The sequence below is a fragment of the Colletotrichum godetiae genome, assembly GCF_030913485.1.
Source record: "Colletotrichum godetiae strain CBS 193.32 chromosome Unknown BDP55scaffold_5, whole genome shotgun sequence".
NCBI lineage: Eukaryota > Fungi > Ascomycota > Sordariomycetes > Glomerellales > Glomerellaceae > Colletotrichum > Colletotrichum godetiae.
In genome coordinates this window covers 331,374-352,370 of record NW_026851253.1, presented here as the reverse complement: position 1 = coordinate 352,370, position 20,997 = coordinate 331,374, and the positions used below count along the sequence as shown (strand labels likewise).

The 20,997-nt window shown below is 53.2% G+C and overlaps 6 protein-coding genes across 6 annotated transcripts; 5 read left to right on the top strand and 1 right to left on the bottom strand.

Moving 5' to 3' along the window:
- The first annotated feature begins 687 nt into the window (after positions 1-687).
- On the top strand, positions 688-3,042 carry BDP55DRAFT_303669 (ubiquitin-conjugating enzyme). Its single transcript, XM_060566645.1, has 9 exons — positions 688-1,010; positions 1,091-1,124; positions 1,178-1,272; positions 1,328-1,349; positions 1,406-1,502; positions 1,561-1,572; positions 1,626-1,794; positions 1,856-2,730; positions 2,779-3,042. Exons 1-9 carry the CDS (start codon positions 978-980, stop codon positions 2,786-2,788), a joined length of 1,347 nt encoding a protein of 448 aa, XP_060434394.1. The 5' UTR covers positions 688-977; the 3' UTR covers positions 2,789-3,042.
- A 253-nt stretch (positions 3,043-3,295) lies between these two features.
- Positions 3,296-4,177, bottom strand: BDP55DRAFT_724305 (uncharacterized protein; the record flags this gene model as incomplete). Its single annotated transcript, XM_060578879.1, has 1 exon — positions 3,296-4,177. One exon carries the CDS (start codon positions 4,175-4,177, stop codon positions 3,296-3,298), a length of 882 nt encoding a protein of 293 aa, XP_060434393.1.
- Positions 4,178-5,841: 1,664 nt separating this feature from the next.
- On the top strand, positions 5,842-6,938 carry BDP55DRAFT_303663 (uncharacterized protein). Its single transcript, XM_060566644.1, has 2 exons — positions 5,842-6,026; positions 6,082-6,938. Exon 2 carries the CDS (start codon positions 6,166-6,168, stop codon positions 6,766-6,768), a length of 603 nt encoding a protein of 200 aa, XP_060434392.1. The 5' UTR covers positions 5,842-6,026; positions 6,082-6,165; the 3' UTR covers positions 6,769-6,938.
- Positions 6,939-7,626: 688 nt separating this feature from the next.
- BDP55DRAFT_724304 (uncharacterized protein) lies at positions 7,627-8,130 on the top strand (the record flags this gene model as incomplete). The annotated part of the gene is made up of 1 exon (XM_060578878.1): positions 7,627-8,130. One exon carries the CDS (start codon positions 7,627-7,629, stop codon positions 8,128-8,130), a length of 504 nt encoding a protein of 167 aa, XP_060434391.1.
- Positions 8,131-9,638: 1,508 nt separating this feature from the next.
- Positions 9,639-11,298, top strand: BDP55DRAFT_724303 (uncharacterized protein; the record flags this gene model as incomplete). Its single annotated transcript, XM_060578877.1, has 2 exons — positions 9,639-10,161; positions 10,220-11,298. The coding sequence occupies 2 exons, from the start codon at positions 9,639-9,641 to the stop codon at positions 11,296-11,298; spliced, it is 1,602 nt and encodes a 533-aa protein (XP_060434390.1).
- Positions 11,299-14,833: 3,535 nt separating this feature from the next.
- On the top strand, positions 14,834-18,218 carry BDP55DRAFT_690535 (uncharacterized protein; the record flags this gene model as incomplete). Its single annotated transcript, XM_060576872.1, has 2 exons — positions 14,834-18,098; positions 18,151-18,218. 2 exons carry the CDS (start codon positions 14,834-14,836, stop codon positions 18,216-18,218), a joined length of 3,333 nt encoding a protein of 1,110 aa, XP_060434389.1.
- Between the last annotated feature and the right edge of the window lie 2,779 nt (positions 18,219-20,997).

Genomic DNA, 20,997 nt, shown 5'->3' with positions numbered 1-20,997 from the left:
TCGAGGCAATTCCTCGGGTCGCTATACATGAGACAACGATATTGTGAAGGGAGAAAAAGGAAAAGGAAGCATTATCCGATTTGGACCCGATGGTGTCCAATGTTAGATTTCGTGTAAGAACTCACCATATTGTCAAGAGCCACACCTGGTCAGAGATAACATGTGAACGGTTAGAAGCGGCAAGGGACCGTTTGACAAATAAATGAGTGAACACCCGCCGCCAAAAGCAAGTGCCACACCCCAGCCAATGTCATCAAAGTCTTCTGCTGGTAAAGCAGGCTCAGTTTAGTGAAGGTGATTGTGTGACAATCAACATCTCATTCAGCCACATCTCATATAAGCCTGAGGTAAGGTAGGGGTCATGTGGGCATTCCCCCGGCTTGGAACTTGGTAGCATCTCTCAAACTCCTTATCAAATTATCAAAGAATAGAAGGCACCACTTTGCGCTGTGGGGCTTCAAAGGAGTTCTTAGTTGTGAAGTTCAAAGAGGCCCCTTCACCACAGAACAACACTGCGATTCACCTGCATCAACGCACGCTAAAATTACCCCTCCTGCCCCGCCAAACTGCCAATTTAGGCACCTAGTGCAGCTGCCTCGTCCCTCGCCAGCATCCCATCAACTGAAGTTAGTACCGGTCCCGAAGGTATCGCCCGGAAGTACTTCTACCACCCCGATGCCCTGTGGTGCTTGCCATCTGTACCCTGAGGTACCTGACCTACCCCCCTCCGTACCCTGGTTTCCTACCACCAACCGAACAACCAACAGAACCCAAGTTGCATCTGCCCGGCCGCAGAGAGCGCTTTACTGACCTGACATCTTCCAATCTCCCAGGCTCTCAGGCCGCACTCACATCTTCGATTCTCCATCAACTACCTACCCCACGGCGAGGAGAATCTACGATCACGGCCTACAACCAAGCATCTGCCACACACGCCCACTGACTGTCAAGGGGCAGCGCCTGACCCAGCTGGCATCATGGCGGATCAATCCATTATTCGGATTACCAAGGTACCTAAGCTGCCCCGCCCCTCACCAGAGCGATGAAGGAGGGGCTATAATCGCAAGGCTGACGTTTGAACGCACAACAGGAACTCGGCGACATCCAGCGAACCTCGGATCTCTGTACGAGCCTCTCCGCGAATATAGTCGAATCAATTTTCTGACCTCCTTTCTAGCCATAGCTGTCGCTTGTCGCGATGTCGATGTTCGCAATGTTAAGGCCTTGATCATCGGACCTCACGACACTCCCTACGAGTTTGGGTTCTTTGAGGTAATAATTTGCTTTGAAAGTGCCCGATTTCCACGCAGTGCTAACGGGAAAGCAGTTTGCGATCAGATTCAATAAGGGTACGCTTCTTCCATAACGTGGCAATGATGTGTGGTTTGGACTAACGCACAGATAGAATACCCTAGGAAGTCGCCCAACGTCAACGGTATTACAACGAACGGAGGCCGATGCCGATTTAACCCCAACATTTACTCATCCGGCAAGGTTTGCTTGTAGGTTTACCTTCCACATCGCAGAATGCTGGGCACAAGGAGTACTAACGTTCTGCAGGTCCATTCTAGGGTATAACCAGGCGCATAGGAGTTACTATGGGACTTTTAACTAATAGGATCTAGCACATGGCGTGGAGAGCGTGGAGAGGAATGGTCTGCAGCACAAGGCCTCGAATCTATCCTCATTTCAATCCAGAGCTTAATGTCCGGAAATCCTTACGAGAACGAGCCTGGATTCGAGGAGGCAAATGAAGCATCGGATAAGAAGAATCAGAAGGACTACGTCCAAAAGGTGGACAGACATGCTTGTGTATTGGAATGATGTGAGACAACGGGGCTGATCCTTGCCGCAGATACGTCACGAAACACTTCGAATCTCCGTCATCCAGCGTATGGAGGAATACCTTGGTCTCACACCCGACGGCAACGCTATTGCCCAACAGTCCGCAGCAGACGGAGACCAGCTGGATACCGACAACGAGGATATGGACGATACGAACGTTCCTTTCGAGCCTTTCAAGGATTTATGCAAGCGGCGGTTCCTATGGTACTACGATAATTACCTGCTTGCTGTGCAAAAGGCCAAGGTCGAGGTCAGAGACCACCAGGCGTTTGTGCGCATGCCGTTTGAAGGTGCTAGCAACACCATGGACGGCAAGTTCAACTACACAGAACTGGAGAGACGTCTGCGGAATGTCAAGGCTGCTCTCGACAATGAGCTCGTCAAGTGGGCCAAGGATGGCGAGATTGCGATCGAGAAGGAGATGACACTCTCTGTAAACTTGCGCCACCAATACGAACAAGTGGTGCAGGCGTTCAAACGTCAAGACATCCCCCACGATGTCCAGTTGGAGGACAATAATCCTTTCGTTTGGGTCATTACCTACTTCGGACGTCCAATGACGAACCTTGACGGCGGCTTATTTCGCTTCAAAATCCACTTTAGCACCAAGTTCCCCGAGGAGCAACCTCGGGTCAAGTTTCACACACGCATTTTCCACCACCGCATTGCAGAGGACGGAACAGTTTGCTATTTCCCAAACTCACTGAGGAAAGAGGATGTTCGGACTCACATCGAGGCTGTATTCACGGCCCTGGAGGAAGAAGATCCGGCGTACGACCCTCGAACCTTGGTACACCCTGAAGCACATACGCTTTACTGGGGAGGCGCCGAATCGCGGAAGAACTACAACAGGCGTCTCCGTAGATCTGTGCAGCAGAGCATGGAGTAAGTTGTTCAAAGTTTTGTCCTATGTTCCTGAGCTAACCTTTACAGTGACTTATGATATTGCGTCTGAAAACCACCTTCAGGCTAAGGTATATCATGATGTGTGTGCTTGTGCTTACAACGCGACCATTTCGGTACAAAGATCGACTCTTTTTTTCGGTCATAATGAGGACGGTAGTAAAAATTGATCTCGGCTCGTCCAGGTTCAACTCGCTTTCAATGGTCCGGACGGCGTTAACGGCATCGGAATCATGCATATCAGGAACGGGCTTGGGATTGTCCCGCTAGACTCCAGTAGATACCTCGAATAATGACGCGACGAAAGTAGCTACATTCTGAAGTTGATATCGTTGTTTTCTTCTTCTTTGAAACCGAGGCTCTGGCCTAATACATCAAAACGCCTTCCTTCCCATGCACCCCATTCATGCATAACGCCTCGTAATCTCATGACCTCAGTAGGGAAGCATCAATCATACACCCATTTCCGGGATGTTTGTTCCAGCAACCTTGCCTCGAACGGCTTGTTTTTTTAAAAAAATCTTCTGGAAGGAAGAAACATGATGTTTCATCGCTTGCCTCCCCTTGCCTTCTTCTCAATCCTGTCCTTCCCGGGTGTGTAAGGGGCCGCGACACCGATGAAAGGTCTCTGGTTACCTCCAGGCTCTCCCTTGAATTCGTATGTCCCGCTGGGTCCCAACGTTGCCGGAGCGCCTTGGCTTGGTCTGGCCAGTTGGTCCGCATGAATCTTGTCAAGCGACTCGCCGACGACGGCATACTGCGACCAGTTGATGGGTGGACAGCGCACCACGTTCTGGGGTTTGGGGAGAGACTCCCACGGCTGTGGTGGTTCCTTCGCCTTGCCTTGCGCGGCACTACCGTCTGCTTTGCGCTCTGTCTCGTCGTCCAAGTCCAAGTCGGACTCGGCAAACAGCTTGTCGCCTTGTGTGTGCACTTTGCCTGCCCCGAGGTCGGCGAGAAACGCTGATGGGTCATCCACGGCGGCGTTCTTTGCGGCGTTGAGCCCTTGGATATCGGCGGCGGCCTTTTTTGATTGCATCTGGAGAATGGAGATGGCTGACTTGAGAGCGAGGACATCGGGATTGGAATCAAAGTCGATGGGCTCGGGACGCGGAGGGGGGATAGCGGCAGCGGTGGACGGCTGGGAAGAGTGGGTGAGGACTGGGCGGTCGGCAGCGAAAGGGGCGGGAGGATTCGGTAGACGGGCCGGGGAGAGGGTCGGGGTTATGGGGCTGATGGGGGGCCGGGCGGGGGAGGAGGAGCGAGAGGATCGCGGAGGGGTCTGCTGCGCTTGTGGTGGGTTTATTCCGCCTGCCGAAGAGGTTGTGGCAGCAGTCGGACCAGCAGCCGCAGACGTAGATGGCGCCAGCACCGGCGCATTCGATGTGCGCGGCGAAATCGCGTCTGTTTGTATCGTAAGGCCGGGCATGGTGGGGGAGAGGGCTGGCGGCTCGCTCTCGGGAGCAGCGGTGACTCTTTTTTGTTTGTTTTGTGGTCGGCGTCTGAGTGTGTGAGCGAGAGAATTGGAGGTTGAGAGGTTGGAATGTCTCTCGTCTCGTGGTGGGGTTGAGAAGGAGGGGGAACGGGAGTGCAATCGGAGCTGAAGGTGCACCGTGCGTTTGGCGTGCCGCGCGTGCAGATGGCTCGGGAACTTTGTCAGCTTCGGATGCTAGCGCCGTGTAGGGAAGGCTGCATTCAGCTTAAATCAGGTTCTGTGGTTCTCAAGCGGGTGCCTGTGTGCCTTGTGGGAAGCTTCCAGGTTTAGGCGACGCGGTCGTCAGGCGGGTTGCGTCAGCCAACGGAAGTGTGAAAGTCGGATGAACTCAAAGTGCGCGCGCCAAGCGACCGTTTCTGTTTGTTGACTTTACTGGTGTTGTTGATGTTGTTGAAAGTACCGGTATTGTCCTACCTACTTCTGCAGCCCGCCCGATTCATTCAACGGATTCCAAAGCCAAAGGTTGGATGCAAGACAGGGCAATAGAAACAGCGGCCAAAGGACGACGTTCAAATGCAGGTTTGCCACTGGCTAAGCTCGATTAGAGCTAGGTGCCTGCAGAAGATTGTCAAGATCTGAATCACGCCGCCGAGGCAGGCGGTGCACGGTCTCCCTACCTTACATCTCAGTACGGAGTACGTAACTACGTGCACGTGCCAAGTGCCTCATCCATTTTCGCCAGGGTCCGAAGTGCAGAAGGAGGTGGGCTAAAAGTGATTGGTTGACATCCCGAGATTTCTGTTCAGCCGCTGTTGTGAGGGGAGTTGCCGATGGAGGAATCGACGATGAACCTCTTTCCGGAGAGAATTACCATGGGCATTCAGCTTGAGTCCGAGGAAAGAGCGTATTCTTCAATCTCGATCATCTAGCAATGACGTCGAGAACGAACTGGTGCGATTGAAGTCTAGCCGCAGTTCAGCTTTCCAGAACTTCCGAACATCCGCCCAACGTTGTTCTGCCGTACGTCCGTACTCTCGCACAGCCCATAGGCAGTTCCCGAGCTTGCCTAGATTCGTGAGAAGTCCGACGGCCACTAGAAGACGTAACCTTCTAGGAGGCACGTCTGGTGCAGCGGATCGAGGGACGGTAATCGTGGGCTTCAAGCCGAAGCTGTGATACATCAGATTGTGGCTGCAGCAGGAAAACTTGCTTCTTCCATTTTACAGCCCTCGCGCTATCGAAATCTCGATATTGCCCAGCACTACAACCCCAAATAAAGAAAACTAGTCGCAAATGACCTGCCGGTTCCTGGCTTGGCTTTGGTCGGTCTTCAATACTGAACCTCATCGGTGAAGGTTTCGTTTCATTTTGTTTTGTGTCGGCGAGCATCGAGCATTCTCCGCCTTCCCATCAGCCAAATGCCGCACGAACGGGCCCCCTCAACCTGCCGTCCAGTAAACAAAGGATGCTGCGCCTCGATACGGGAAGTCTAAAGTGTGTGAGATGGATCTTGATCTTGTACCAGACCGCTGGGATAGCCGTGTTTTCACGCTGACAGCACCACATTTCCCACCTAAGATAATCAACAAAGGAAGAAACGGAACGCCGTCAAAGGGCTAGCACTTGGTTTTGCTGAGCCAATCTTGCGGGTTGGTTCCTGAGACATTACGAGACATTCACTCAAGGAATGACTAGGTCGACGGTCGACCGAGCTGTCAGACAGTGGAACTCCCATTCCTTGCATCGTCCCAGCCCTCCGACAGATTGAGGCAAGGGCTCTGACTATGGCCCAACGATGCCGCGGTATTAGAGTGGTCACCTCAGGAAAGACGTCACTCACTCAGTAAGGGTGCCCTAACAATGAATACTAAACGTCGTTCTTACGGTTTACCGCACAGTCTTTGCCAACGTTGGCATTAGCGTATGATTAGTGAATAGTGGCGTCCAGTCGTATTGCAAGGCTGGCATACGACCAGGGTCGGATGGATGGTGTCCGTGATGCCTCGCTCTTTCTGCCCTCGACACGGCAGGAGCTAATGGCACGAGGTGCTGAACACCGGGGTGGCATGCGGGACAAGGCATGGCATCCACCAAAAGAAAACATGGAAGGTGCAGGCCAAGCCAGTCCGCCTGCTCTTTCTTGTGGAAAGCATGGGAAGGTAATCAACACGAGCGGGGCAAGAGCACGAGAGAGTGAGCGTGCATGGCTTCTGAGACCTTTCCGTCCCAAGCTCGTACTTCCATTCCCGCTTCTTTTGGGCCGGCGTCAATTTGCACGTTACTGCCACGAGGTCGTTCTTTCTCTCTCCGCTGATCTTCTCTACTTCTACCTTTCGTCCGCCTGTTCTCCTTTCTCTTCTTTCCAGCACTGCCTCAAGTCGACTGGACATACAACCTCTCGCTACCTTACCCTGTTCCAAATCATTGGACTCCTTCGCCTCGAATACTTGTTATCAAACTCTACCGTTCCTTTACATCTTTTCCGCACATGTTCATATCCTTCAAGCCACCATCAACTTCGCTCTATACGGAAATCGTGGAACGCTGTCCATCCTCAACTATCAAGGAATCGTGTCATCTACTAAAAATTCTGGGGAATTCGGGTGTCTTTCCGATTGTTTGAATAGCAGTCTCACAAGTCTATTTCCTCCCACTGAACAATGCGGCTCTTCCATCGACATCGAAACAAGCAGAAGAATCCGTCTGTCACCATTCAAGAAGACATACTTTCACCCTTCGACTCACCAGCACCTTTAACTCCCATTCGGAACTTCTCATACCCAACCGCGGCCCTGCAATCACCGTCGGCACCTTTCATCTCTTCAGCCACACAGCCAGGCATCAACCTACCTCCTGCCGGCTTTGGAGAAGCACACACATCCACATCCAGTGGTGGCACCGAGCCCCCATTCTACTGGGCTTCATCATAAAGACCCATACGGGAAGAAGCAGTCGAAACCTCGGCAGATCCACAGCCTTACACTTTTGATACTGGACCAGAGGCGTTTGTCTACGGCTAGGGGCCGATTCCAGAGAAGAAGAAAAAGAAACGGCGAAGTCTCCTCGGAATCTCGACACCACAGAGAAGCAGAAAGACTACTGAATTCGAAGAACTGCCAAGAATCAATAGCAATTCGCCGCAGAGTTTTGATCGAGATTCTCTCACTAAACATCGAATTTCTCATCCGCCAGCTCAGGCTGTCCTTGAAAGCCCACCCAAGCAGGTGTCTCCTCAGAAACGCGCTTTTGTTATCGGTCACAAGTTCGCCAAGTCGGTCGACCTTGCATTCACTCACCTGCGCCCGCCGAACCCACCTCGCCCAGCATCCAGCTCAGGAATAGCTGAAATCGACACGCGAACAGCCTCTCATAGAATCGGGCTAGCGATAGACGAAGAAGACAACCATCCAGGAACGTTGATCGATCTCTCAGACGACGACGAGATGGGCCTCAGGCGCAGAATCTCGGAGATGGACTTGAGAATGTCCCCTCCGAAACGCATGTTCTCCGACCATTCGCAAACATCCGAATACAGCGCTTCTACAGCTAGTGTCAGTGGAAGTCCCACCAAGAAGAGACGGAGTGAAAAGTCCAAACCCAAGGACAGCAAGAATCATTGGGTTAGCCAGCTTAAAGACTGGTTCAGCACTGGCGAGCCATCCTCTCAAGACTGGAAACAGCTCAAGAAACAAGAGTACCACAAACATGGTATCGCAATGAACGACCCCGAGGCCAGCGCGAAGTTACACGCCCCCATCGGAGCAATTCCCGAAGAGGCCATCAAGCCTTCCAGTGGACCGGATCCTGAGACGATTGCCAAGAAGAAGTTCGCAAATAGGAAGCAGATTCGCCAAGCCTTTGGCGGCTGTGAGAGAATCACAGGCTCTGTTTCCTCTGAATCTTCGGCAGGCAGCAGGGAGGTCAATCCTATTGCCCCATGGGCGTAGGCGCGAACACCGACCGGCTTTGGTTGGGGAGTTAAGCATGCCTTTATATATAGCAAGGCAGAGGCTTGAGTGTATGGTTTGATGAGTGAGGTAACGACTGAAAGATGATGACGATTTGCCTAAATCGCTTTTGCATTATACCCGCTTCTAGACGCTACGGCAATAAGCCTGTCGCAGAAGCTGCGTTGGAATTTTCAGGCTCTGTGGCCCTTCGTGCGCTACAGGACAGAGAGAGCCTGAAACGAATGTCTTTTCGAGTACCATAGTCTGATGAAAACGGATGATTTCAACACTACTTTCATGTCCCTAAGTGCCAAATTCACATGTCAACGTGACGGTCCCAGTGTTTGACAGCTGTTGACGAACCCGGTCGACGTTGACCAATGTACAGTGTTGTGACGTTACGTTTATGCAGCTGATACCGATTCGATACCTAGTATTACAATGTGGAACTTGTGCCCGTTAGACGATTAGCTACATCAATGATGAACAGCTCCAGGTTAGAGATCTGGATAAGTCGTGGGGCAGGAAATTGTGGCAGTCACTAGTGTCGCAATATCAGTCCCTAATCGCGAAACAATCCCCTCAAACTTGATGGAAACCACGGAAGTGGGCTCGTCGACGTTGGCTTGTAAGGTAAAGTACCTAGACGGAATGGGTATGAAGATTGGTCGGCGTGAGTGACAACTCGATCGCATGCGGTTGGTTGGTCAACTTGAGCACCAAGACACCACTAGATGCCCGTGTTAGCTCAGGTATGGAGCCGAGATGGATGTTGTTGGCACACGAAAGATTGCAGCGCGCATTTGCAGCAACTAATAGTTGGATCATCATCGAAGAAACTTCCAAGTTCCCTGCTTTTCTACAGTGAGGCGCGAGCATTTTGCTCTGCTGTCGTTGCCCGCGCTGCTGCGCACCTTGAACAATCCCCCACGCTAGCCCGGAGCTTAGCTCCGACCTGGAGGTCGGGTGGAGATTTCGGAGGGCCGTCGACTGGGCGGGGACGTGCTGAACAGTGACAGACACCCCGACTGGACCTGCTGAGCGATATGGGGCGGGGCCTTCCAATCGGCGATCCTCACGGCGCCAGCGCCGTGGTCGTTTTTCCCCACCTTGCCGCATTCGGTGGATAGCGCTGTGTCGCGTTCCCCCAATTGCAGAGGATGACGTACATGACCGGGAAGCTCTGGCCTTTGGTCAATGGTGGTTGCAGCAACGATTCGATGAAGCTCTGGGCCCTCGCCTCCCCCCCCTGCCGTCATTGAGACGTCTGTGAGCGGGATGGGAGTATTAGTGCCTAGTTAGCTGCTTCAGACTACCGCCATCATTTACTTGTACGTGTTTCCCCCAGTTCTCAACTTTCTCCTTGCTCACTCGTATTCTCCCTCTCTTTGCATCGGTTTCTGTACTTTTCGGTCAAGGTTGCATTTTACGAAAGATACCCTGTTGCATATCAATAGTGGCACTTGCTGCGAGCCTTGGACGATAGCTTCGACAAGACGCCCGTCATGTCTTCGCTTTGGGGTTCAAGGAACAAAAAGGACGACGATGAGGAGGTCCGCGATGGACCTGGCCCTCCAGAGGAAAGAGGATCGAACGAGTACGCGACACGGGAACCCGACGAACACACTCGGCTCCTACCGAACCGGCTCGACAGCGACAACCGCCAATACCTGACGCCCGATGACCCGGCAGTGTCTCCGTACAACCTGTGGACGGTGCGCGTGCTGCGATGGCTGACTGTCCTCTTCACGGCTCTCACGTTCACCTGGTGGACTCTGACTTTGGTTTCCTCTTTCGTCACGCCGCCGGGCATGCATACACGCGGCTCCGGGTTTTACGCCTTTAGCTATTCGAGTGTGTCACTGTTTACGCTGCTGTTCACTCTCGTCTTCTTTGCGGCTCCGTCCAAGGCGGTCCGAGTTTTGGCCATCTTCATGGCTATCATGCTTCTCGCCAACATGATCCTCATCGTTGCCGTCCAGAAGAACCGTTACGAAGAGGCTGGAGTGGGAGTTGCGAGCGTCGTCTGTAAGTTAGCAGTTTGGCATTTAATGTGATTGATACTTTGCTGACAAGTCCACCCCAGGGGCTTTTGTCGTGAGCCTGTGGGCGCTTGCTTGTGATAGAACTGTGAAGTGGGGCAAAGCCGAAGAGGAAGAGAGGCTCACCGGCCGAGTTGAGACGAGGCGTACAGTCTGGGAATGGACCGAGGTTCTCATCTCAACGGTGGCCTATATCATCCTGTCTTTGATCATCATCCTTATTACTGCCACATTGATTCTGCGATCGCTTGATGCCGGTTTCGGCCCGCCAGGCGAGCAGTACTGGGTCGACGGCGACCAATACCGTATCCACGTCTACTGCGATGGCAATGGCACCGATGCCGCGGGCAACAAGCTCCCCACCGTTTTCTTCGAGGGGGGCGATCTGCCAGTCGAGAATGGATTGTGGCAATTTGCGCAAAACGCCCTGAAGAACGACTCTATCTCGAGATACTGCTTCGCCGACCGTCCGGGCTACGGATGGAGCGATACAGCACCCAGTCCTCTATCAGCAGGCATGGCAACTGATGCCCTCAGCGAGGCTCTTGCACGAGCTGGCGAGAAGGGCCCTTGGATCCTGGCTAGCGCTGGAATCGGTTCCGTGTACTCTCAAATCTTTTCCTCCCGGCACGGCAGAGAAGTGAACGGCCTTCTCTTGATCGATCCTCTCCACGAAGACCTTCTTCACCGTGTTTCGGACCCCGGCAGAGGCTTCTCCTACTGGCTTCGCGGCGTATTCTCGCCTCTCGGAATCGAACGTCTCCCAGGCGCCATCTTCCGCGGACGCACGAGCGCTGACCGCGTCTGGGGTCGTTCAGCTAGACAGAGTGGAAAGTACCTGTTCTCCAAGTTGCAGGAGAGTCTCGTCGCCGATTCGCTCACCAAGCGTGAGGTGATTAGCAGCAAGGCCATTCAGTACCCCAATACGCCTTTGGTGGTCATCAGTTCCGGCGTCAATATTCGCAAGGATAGCGAGTGGGAGGACAAGCAGAGAGATTTCAGCCATCTGACGAGAAACCTGAAGCATTGGGATACGGTCGACGACGCGCCACACAATGTGTGGGAGACGTTAGATGGACGCCAGAAGATTGAGAAGAGACTGCGACAGATGGTCCATGCGTGAAGCCATTATATCAGCGTGGCGGCGCTTGAAATTTAGTTTGTTGGATCGCGGCGAGTTTGAACGATGTATCCGTACGGAACATACAGATACGGTCGGACGGCTATCCCTGGGTTGGGTTTAATTGCGGTGTGAGCGACAGCTAGGAAATGAAATGATGAAAGCGATTTGATTTTCAATATACTTTGTGTTGTGGAGTTGATGGTAATCGTCTGCGTTGTTTCCGTGAAAAAAAGAAGTAAAAATGACTCGTAGGTGCCTGGCTATTATATGAAGAAGTGCCAGCGTCGCGCCGTCTTAGCGGTTCGATTTGTGGCCTGCATGACTTGCGAAGTTTCCGAAATGCTTAGGATGCCTTCATCCACTAAGAAGCTTGTTCCTCAGCAAGTTGTCCTCAAGAGGTGTCTCATGAAGGAGAAGAGAAGTTCTGCTGCCTCGGGCAGAGTAATGTATGGAAAAGGGACGCGTCGCCAACGCCACGTGCTGTATGCAACGGCAAGGCGGTTAACTTTTTGGTTGAACGCATCTATTATCCACACATCTTGGCTTGGACGGGATCTTGCATGTGGTGTTTTCTTGTTTTGGGAAGCTTTTCTTTTCGCAGGGAACAGCTCCGGTTGGCAAGTTCGGGTGTTGCTCACGCGACATGTGGCCTCTCTGAGGAAAGTAAGTGCCCTCCAGCTACCCGAGTATCTGAGGGAATCGGCAAGACAAGGTAGGGCGGCTGCAGTGTACCGTCTTAAGATGGGATGGCCAAGTTGCGGCTCGCCAAGGAAGCTGCTGCTCAAGTAGGCTAAGGTTCGGACAGTTGATAGATTCGTCCCATGTCTGAAACCCAAGGGCTGCACATCATCATGTTAGTAGCGTCTGAATTCTGAACCTTGGATTGTCCGATGTGAATGCAAATCCGTGATAAAATGAGCACTTCGTACATGAGACTGCGTCTTGCGTTGCATTTGATCTGTGACCTATCCGCACACGTGCAACATGTTAGACGCGACCGCAGATCAACACACAACTGGCGACCGACCCTCTAAGGTTACCTCTGCCTAAGGTAGTACTGAGTAGTTGAAGAATTGAGGCCAGCAGACCAGACCGTGTTGGGCCGTAGCGAAGTGGTGGTCAAGAACCAAAATGGATACGAATGTATTAATTATTTTATGGAAATAGGTCGTATGCAGACTATGAACACGAAGGAGAATTTACGAGTCCACTCAACCTTGAAAGAAACTTACCTAGTACTCCGCAGACGGACAATTCACTTTGTTCGCTAGTAGGTAACGGTCAACGGGCGAGTACGACAAGTTCGTGTCGTGAACCGCTCGAGGCCGAAAAGCCCCTCCCCAGACCCCCCAGACCTCCCTCTTATTTTAAAACACGACCCAATGACGGCAATGCCTGCGCTTCCTCGTCTCCGCCCTACACTGTTCTCACCACTCAGCAGTGCCCTTCTCGCCCAGCAAAGAGGACCCCGAAAGTGAGACCAAGAGGCCCCTTCCAATGCTCCCCCAAGACTCGACTCAGTCGTCCAGCAGAGCCCCCAATCGCAACGGGTCCCTCCAACCTGGCACGCCTGGTGCACCCTGGGCCTCGGAGCTGGAGAATGGGACCCCAAAAATAGTGTGGAATTTGCCTTCGGTCGGCGCCTAAGGATTAGTGCGGTGTAAGGCATCCGTACCCAGGAACGGTAGGGACAAGGTCCCTAGAGAGGTTCCGTGCTCTTGGGGCTTGGGATTCCAATCCTCCCCGGACACTCGACCCGGAATGGCCGCCCTACAGCCCAGTGAGGGAGTCAAGCCTCGCCCTGGACGAAAGGACGTGCTCATGCTGCGACGTGCCTCTCTCAGCATGCTGTGCGTGCCATGTAATATGATGTCCCACGATGGAGATGGCGTGAGGTGCACTGAGGTTGACAGACACCTGTTCCCTCATGTCTCGTTTGCGTTGCCGAACGGGTAGGGCAGCCTCCCGTGCAAGGAATTCGGAAGTCAAGTTGATAAGACCCTTGTCTGAACACCACGACAATCGCCTTGCTGCCTTTGTTTTTCTTTCCCTCCCTCATGCAGGTAAAATGAGCCGTAAGCCAAAGTTCCTGTAGTCGAGAGAGAATCAGCACCACAATCAGAATCAGTGGAGAAAGAATAGATCCCACCCGACTCCTCCTTGGGGATTTGCAAACGACGCGGTTGCCCTCCACTCGAGATTGGTGCTGATGCTGGGACAACCTGACCTGACAGCCGGGTACGTACTTGCACCATCTGGTACAGAGTACCTGTCTCGCTTGTGACGTGCAACCACCTCGACCGGGCCTGGTTGGGCGGGGACCGGAAAGGGGGGGTTTGACTCTTGAGTTTGTTGTACTATGTAGTGTCAACGACAGCCCCTGGTCACTTAAAGAGCGAACTGGAGTCTTCAAGGGTCCACGCATGAGGGGGGAGTATGTAAAGTTCCCAGGCAAGGAACTTGGAGACAGACGCGCTGTACGGAGTAAGGTACCTCGAGGTAGCGAGGAGTCGGTCCAAGACAACCTGGAAATCTCACCTCACGTATCCGCACTTCGCGGGCGCCTACCCACATTCAACTCCCCCATGCCTTTTGTTGCGTTGTTGCGTCTGTTGCAACTTCCATCCATGCTTGAGGGCGCTGGAACTTCCTTCCTCAACGTGGTGCATGTGGCCCTACTTCGCCAGGTATCCGCAAGATCATTATTAGTGAGGAAGGCAAGACCCAGGTACAGCACCTTCCCTGCGTCGTCGTCAAGCTCCGCACCCGCAAACCCGCACGTCGACCTGCACCTCACTGCTCTGCACCTTCCATCACTTACCTGCGTGCCTGCCTACCTTACCTTACCGTGCCGCTCCGCACTGCACCTTCCAATACAATACCACGGCGTACCTGCGATCTCTCCGAACCTGAAACCCCTTGCTTCTTTTGAGTAACCCAACGTCCAAATCTCACCCCATTTGGGCTGAAGCCACCGACCGCCTTTCTTCCACAGTCACGGTCGCAGTCGCAGTGACGCCAGCAGCAAGCACCACCACCTTACCTGCTGCAAGGCAAATAATCCCGATTCGTCTGGGCCTCGCTTTGCCAAATCCAGACCTTCTCCAACCTCGAATCGTCACTGCTATCGCTGCAACTACCTCGCTTCGCACACGCCTGGCAGACAGACTGCCATCTACCGCCAAACGTCGGGTAGGCCACTTCGAACAACTACTCCAGGGTGCCGCGTCCTTCTCCCGACTCGACTTGCCAATTCTCGAAAAGACCAAGAATCGCACTTCCCGCTTGCGAGTGATTGCGGGCATTTGTTGGCAGCTTCAACTGAGGTCTGCCCTGCAATTCTTCAAAGGTATTTCAATTTCGGGTCTGGCTGCTAATACCCATACTTCCTTCCTCCTCCAACATCCCACCGGGGAGGCAGCTCACGCCTCTTACTCCTACCGTACCTGCCCTTGCTGACGCTGCCTTTATCGCACAGAATCCCACCTACTCCTATGGTTTCGATAGTACCGCGCGTTGACAACGATCTCAAACAATGGAGAACGAGCCGCCTTCCGCGACCTCGAGGCGGGGTCGTCTAATGGGGAAGCTCTTTGCCCTCAAAGAGAAAGATCGCAAGCCCACGGCTGAGGAGACGGGCAACAACATCAATGATTTCCTCAACGGCCCCTCCGATACCCTGCAGGTCAACCATGCCTCGCCCTCCACCGTCGTCCCCCAGCTTTCGAAGCTCGACATCTCCTCAGCTACCCGCTATCCCCAAGCTTTGTCTGTCGCTAGTCACTCACAGCAGAGCCTGAACCCCCCGAACCAGTACTCCGCTCGCAGCCCTGGACTAAGCCCGGGTATCCCACCTCGGAGCCCGCGGCGTAGCAACCGCAAGGGCTTGACTGTGCGCTTTGTGGACCAGAAACCCGACATCATTGGCGAAGGTGGTGATGAGTCGGAGATCCCAGCCATTGAGGTATCGAGGCGCAGGAAGCAGCGACCCCCGCCGTCTCCACGCCATACACCTGTGGCTGCTGTTCACGACTCCCCGCCGAGGGCGCCCTCGGCACCGAAAGAGGACTCAGACTTCATGCCTGGCCGCTTGCGACGAACACAGACGGGCTTCTCCTCTGTCGGCACTGAGCCCGCAGAGCCCAAAGAACCCCCTCCGGCCTATAGAGAGGTGGCACCAGGTAATGCAGTTTCAGCGCCATTCCTCGATACCCCGACTATCGCGAAGAACGAGAATCGCAAGTCCTTCATCGAGCACCAACAGGCGGAGATGAGACAGGCAGAGGGTAAGGCATTTGCAGAGGCCGCACGCCAAGCTGAGCGGGAGGAGCATGGAGGCCAAGCTCCTCTCGCACCGCAGATAATCGAATCTCCAACTAGATCTCCAGTGCCGCCTAGCAAGGTGCCCCTCCAACCGAGATCCCCAGATGACTACAGAAAGCCTCCCGACCAGAGCCCCTCATCCATCTATTCGAGCAGCACCGAATTCAGCCAACAACAGACCACAGCTGCCAACTTCTCTCGGCAGCCGTCTGTCAACTCCCAGTATCACATGGCGCCCCCGTCTGCAACAGTCGCCTCGAGACAGGCATCTTTCAACTTGCATGATGCGGTCCTTGCAGTCGGTGATGACGCCCTCAACACATTCGTTACCCGAACCCGCCACTTCAATGAGCTTTTCAGACTGCATGCTGAGACAATCAAGCCTATTTCAGCCTGTTCACCGCAAGAGCTGGCACGTGCAGCACTGTGGTGGCTCATCAAAGGACGTACGGCATTGGAGATTGCGGTTCGCGCACAACCTAGTAGTCCCCAAGACCAAATGCAGAACGAAAATGATCGTCAGCAGGCTTATGCCAACCTTTCCAAAGGCTACTGGTTGGTGGAGGAAGCCATCCCTGAGGTGCAGGAAAACAAGCGCCTTGCATCCGACCCAGGCATTAATGAGATCCGCTCAATATTGGTCGGCACTCTTAAGAAGCTTTGCGTCTCAATGAAGAGAAACGGATCTCTTCCGCCTGAGGAAGCGTTCTTGCCCCAGACTATCGACAAATCTATCTGGCTTGAATACCCCAGACTGAGCGTTGACATGATTGCGTTACTCACTGCTGATTCGTCTGCGGCCATGACTGGTGTTGTTCGCACTCCCTCTGCTTTCGAAATTCTGGAGACTCTGCCCCCTAATGATACGGCTGAGAACTTCACATTCGGCAGAATCAGCACTGACGTGTTCTTGATGGAACAAGGCATGGACTCTCAGAGATTCTACTTCCCTTGTCTCTTGACTATGGTCCGACCTAACAAACAGCACAACCTGGTCTTTGTTATCGCTAGTCAACACGGAGAGGTCAACCTACGAATTCAAGGAAACAAGAACTCGGGGCCAACCTGGGACGATGTCCGCTGGCGCAATCAAACCAACTCACTCGAGATCAAACTGCCCAGAGGCTTTATGATCGTGGTTCAGTGCTCACATGCGGACTACCGAAACCTGTGGAACATGTACGATTTTGGTGCTCAGGTTCAGTCGACCCTTTATGCTCGATCCGACGAGCACTGCGTTTTCCGCTCTACCCTTCGGTCATTCCAGTACTTCGACTCAAATCCCAATGCCCGGGCGTTTCCCAAGGAGCCCGTGGCAAATTGCGATGTGGCTCTGTTTGAGAAGATTCATAAGGAGCATGCTGCTGCAGGCCCACGCGCTTACCATAGGGGGTACAGAATCGTCGTGGTGACAGGCCCTCGCACAAGAACACTCAGTGGTGTCAACCACACCTACACGCCACAGATGCCAATCCCCTTTAGTTTCCTTAGGTCGGATGGAGGTGATGCGGCCTTGATGCTCAAGTACGACAACAGTAACCCGGATCCGAAAAAGCGCATAAAGGTGAGCATGGTGCTCTCGTTCAGTGACGAGGGGGAGCGGGCCCAGCTCAACAGCCTGATTTCCGGCACTTCTGTGCAAAAGGATGAGACGATTTATGCAGACGTGCCCCTGATCGGATTCTCCATGGCGACTTCTTTGCGGGATAGCAAGTATCTTCCGGGCGTCAGCCAGATCCCCTGGACATCCCTTCGAGTCATCAACGAAGATGCCGATGACGACTATCCTCGAACAGTTCTAGCCGACAGGCTGAGAGTTATCGTCGAATCTAAACAGGGCTTACTCACTGATCGAGTAAACCTCCAACCCGGCGAATTGCGAGTGAGGCTCGAGGTTCAAGAGACCAAGTCCCTCGTGGTGATGCGCCAGCCGCAGTTCGACATGACTGCAAATGTAGCAGACGGGACTGTTGGCAAAGAGATCCCCAAGGCTATGACCGAAATGCTCGAAATGCTGCAGACGACTCAAACAATTCGCACTTACAGCTTCCCAACTCAGAAAGATCTCCATGCTTTCCAGGCTGCATTGACTGGATTCAGAGTCATCTTTGACGGCCTCGCTGCTACCTTTGCAATTTCTCGACGAAGAATGGTGGTTCCCATTCACAAGAAATGGGAGGCGGGATTGACTCGAATCCAAGTGGTGCAACAAGGCACAGTCATGCAGCTCCTCGCGTTCTTCCCAGACTTTCACCACGGCCAGTGTATGAACTTCGTTTTGAAAGGCACGGATGTATACGAGACGTTTTCGAGAAGCAGCAAAGCTGGCATCAAGTTTGTTGACGCCAAGTTCCCCATGCCGCGCATGCCCAACGGCACCGACGGACCGTCGGACGACATGGGATTCATCTGCCTGGACCTGCCGGATCTGCCGGGTGAACACGACGACATCACGCTCGTCTTCGAAAACGAAGCGGGTAAGTTCTCCGATTGCCGGATGGACTCGGACTCATGCTAACTCCCGAACAGAACGCGACCGGCTGACGCTGTGTCTACCGGCCACCGTCAAGGGTTCCAGGTCACTGAGAGGCCGATAGACGAAGCCCACAGGGACCCCTCGAATTGACGAGTGACGAGCTGTGCGAAAAGCGAAGAATTATCCAAAGCATTGTTGGGGTTGGAAGCAAGGTCTGGACATTCGAAAAACAAGATACCCATCAGTCGGTTCATCGCATTGCTTTGCAGACAACGAATAGCGAGATAGGAGGGATGAACGAAGCACGGGGACGGAAGAGGGCAAAACCCGCAGCCTGAAGATAGCGGGTGGATTTGGCACTTGTTTATACCGAGATGACAACTGCCCAGGTACTCGGATATTGTGGCAGGTCTGGCCGGAAGACCCGGGACAGCCGCCATAGGTTGCGAGGCTAGGCATCGTTGAGAGCCTCTCCACGGAGTCCTACTTTTTTTGTGGTTTTAGGCGGACAAGCAACAGCTCGACCAGATCATCAGGGTTTGGTCACTTTTTTGCTGCCTGTCAGGATATCATGTTGGTTGTAGAGCAGAGAGCAGGCATTAAAGCATGCGCTTACGAGCAATGTGCCTTAGGTAGACAGGACAGCAGCTTGACAATGATACGCGTATCAAGTGACATACGAAGTGTGTCCGACGCATACGATGGTGCCGAAAAAAACGCGAGTGACATGGACTATGGTATCTTTGTGGGCCATTGTCTAATGAGCTGCACGGAAGTAAAGCTGTTCGTTCAGTGGTCCAACTGACTGGAACGTCGCGGATCTCTTGGTCAAAAGACATGGGACTTTGGGGGTATGAGGTCTTGGTCTACAACTGGAAGTGGTTAATATTGCTTGGAAGTAGCAGCACTGCCACAACTGACCTGCATGATGGGGGTGAGATGCCTGGGCATGCCAATCATCTAGGCAACTCGATCTTGTTGAAATGTTGTTCGGTATGTTCTCTTCTCCATCTTCGACTTGGATGCATCACGGACTTGGGCAACTATCATCTCTATGCAGAGTATCTTCAATGAATTGATACTACTGACTTGGATGAATGCTTTTCGCGCATACAAGGGACGATGAACGGCTATCGCGAGATGAACATTGCCCTCAAGATGGATAAGGTATCGCATAAATTTCAATGATTAGTACCCTGCAGCAGGGTGCACCGCGTGGTGGGTTGAGGGATTCAAAGCATTTGAACAGAAGGGGGAGTCGCTCACTGGTTGATTGGCTTGTGAACAGAAGCCGGCGGGCATGTGATTGGGTGCAGGGTAGTACAGCATTTGGCATTTGGCGGTAGTGGACATGGGATGGGACGGAAGGAGGGGGGGGAGGGAAGCTGGGGTGACAGACACTTCCCGTGCGAGCAGATGCGGATGCGCGGGTTTGGCATCTCGATGTTCTGCTCTCCCCCCGTCCGTTGGCACTAATTATGGGAAGCATTGGGGAAGTGCAGATGAACACCTTGGTTCAGAGTGACTCTTCGTCGGGTTTGTCGGACCATTTTAGGCTTCTTCTTGGGTATCATTGCGCCGGACTTCAGAGATGATGACAGCCTTGGGAGCTCCTAGGGCGATTCAGGCAAGGTAAGCATGGCCAGACAGGTAATAAATGGTGCACGGAGCTAATACATAGGACATGATGGCATTGGGGAAATGGACGAAAAAAAGTTTCCCACCTGAGTGAATGACGCGACGTCATCACCCCTCCTCCGTCCTCCGTTGTGGGGTTTACAGCAGCGACTCAAGGACTGCATGGGAGCCCAGGCCATCGGCGACTTTGGTGAGGTGCTGACCAGCTATCATAGGTAGGTAGCTAAAAGCTGCTAAGGTAGGTAGGTACCTTCCGCCTAGGACCATGCCCAAAGCACCAATCTACTCTCACCATCAATCATTGCTACGGAATCTACCAGGCCATCGTCATCTTGTGTCACAAACCATATTGTACACGGTCTTGTGCTCCTTCTCTTCAACTTCTGACATGGGGAATCATCTTTAACCTCAGTCTCATCTCAAATTCCGGCCGTTCCTTACTTAACCAGTAACCTGGAACAGCTACCTACATTTATCGACCTTCATCTGACCTTCAACTCACCCTTTCCGCTTCGCCCGGCCTCCTCCTGGTTGGCGCCCATTCACCTTTTTCTCCATTCACCTTTTTCTCCATTCACCCTTTTCTCCCTTCACCTTTCTACAGCTCTGGTTTACGTTCCAGCCCAGGTTGTCAGAGGCGGCAACGCAAATCGAAAACAGCAAGCGAGTGAGACATCGATAGGTCATCTTTTCTCCGCCAGTGCCCTTCGCCAAGCGGGCCTCTCTCTCTCTCTCTCTCTCTCTCTTTTTTTTTTTCACTTCTCCAAGCTCAACATCATTAAACCCGATTTCTTTCTTTTCCCACTTTTGCATCCGACGGATACGTTCCCAACCTTCATCCTCCTGGCGCTTCCTTCATCAGCAAGCCCCTTGCCCCAGAGAAAGTCAAACCATCTTCGGCTTTGTCGAGCACCGACTACTTTTATCACGAAAAGTTCCCACAAAGTCCACTGTTCAGCTGCTGCCACTTTTCTCTCCCCTCCCTCTCGCTCGACTACGTACCGGGCTGCGAGGCCCCATCCTGTACTTAGGTTACCGACTCTACCCCTACTTGCAGCTTCAAGCAACCCGCAGACGCCTTTTAGGGGAGCACTGCCCCTCATTCCAGCAAGAAGGCACATCCCGGGCACCGCGCCGATAAGACCGATAGCGGTCTGAAAGACAACTGAGGGGCATCGCTGCACCCACAGCCCACCAAGAGCCAGTCGCAGTCATGGGTTTGGTCCATGTGCCAGGAAGACGCTCCAGAGCGTCCAGCCTCA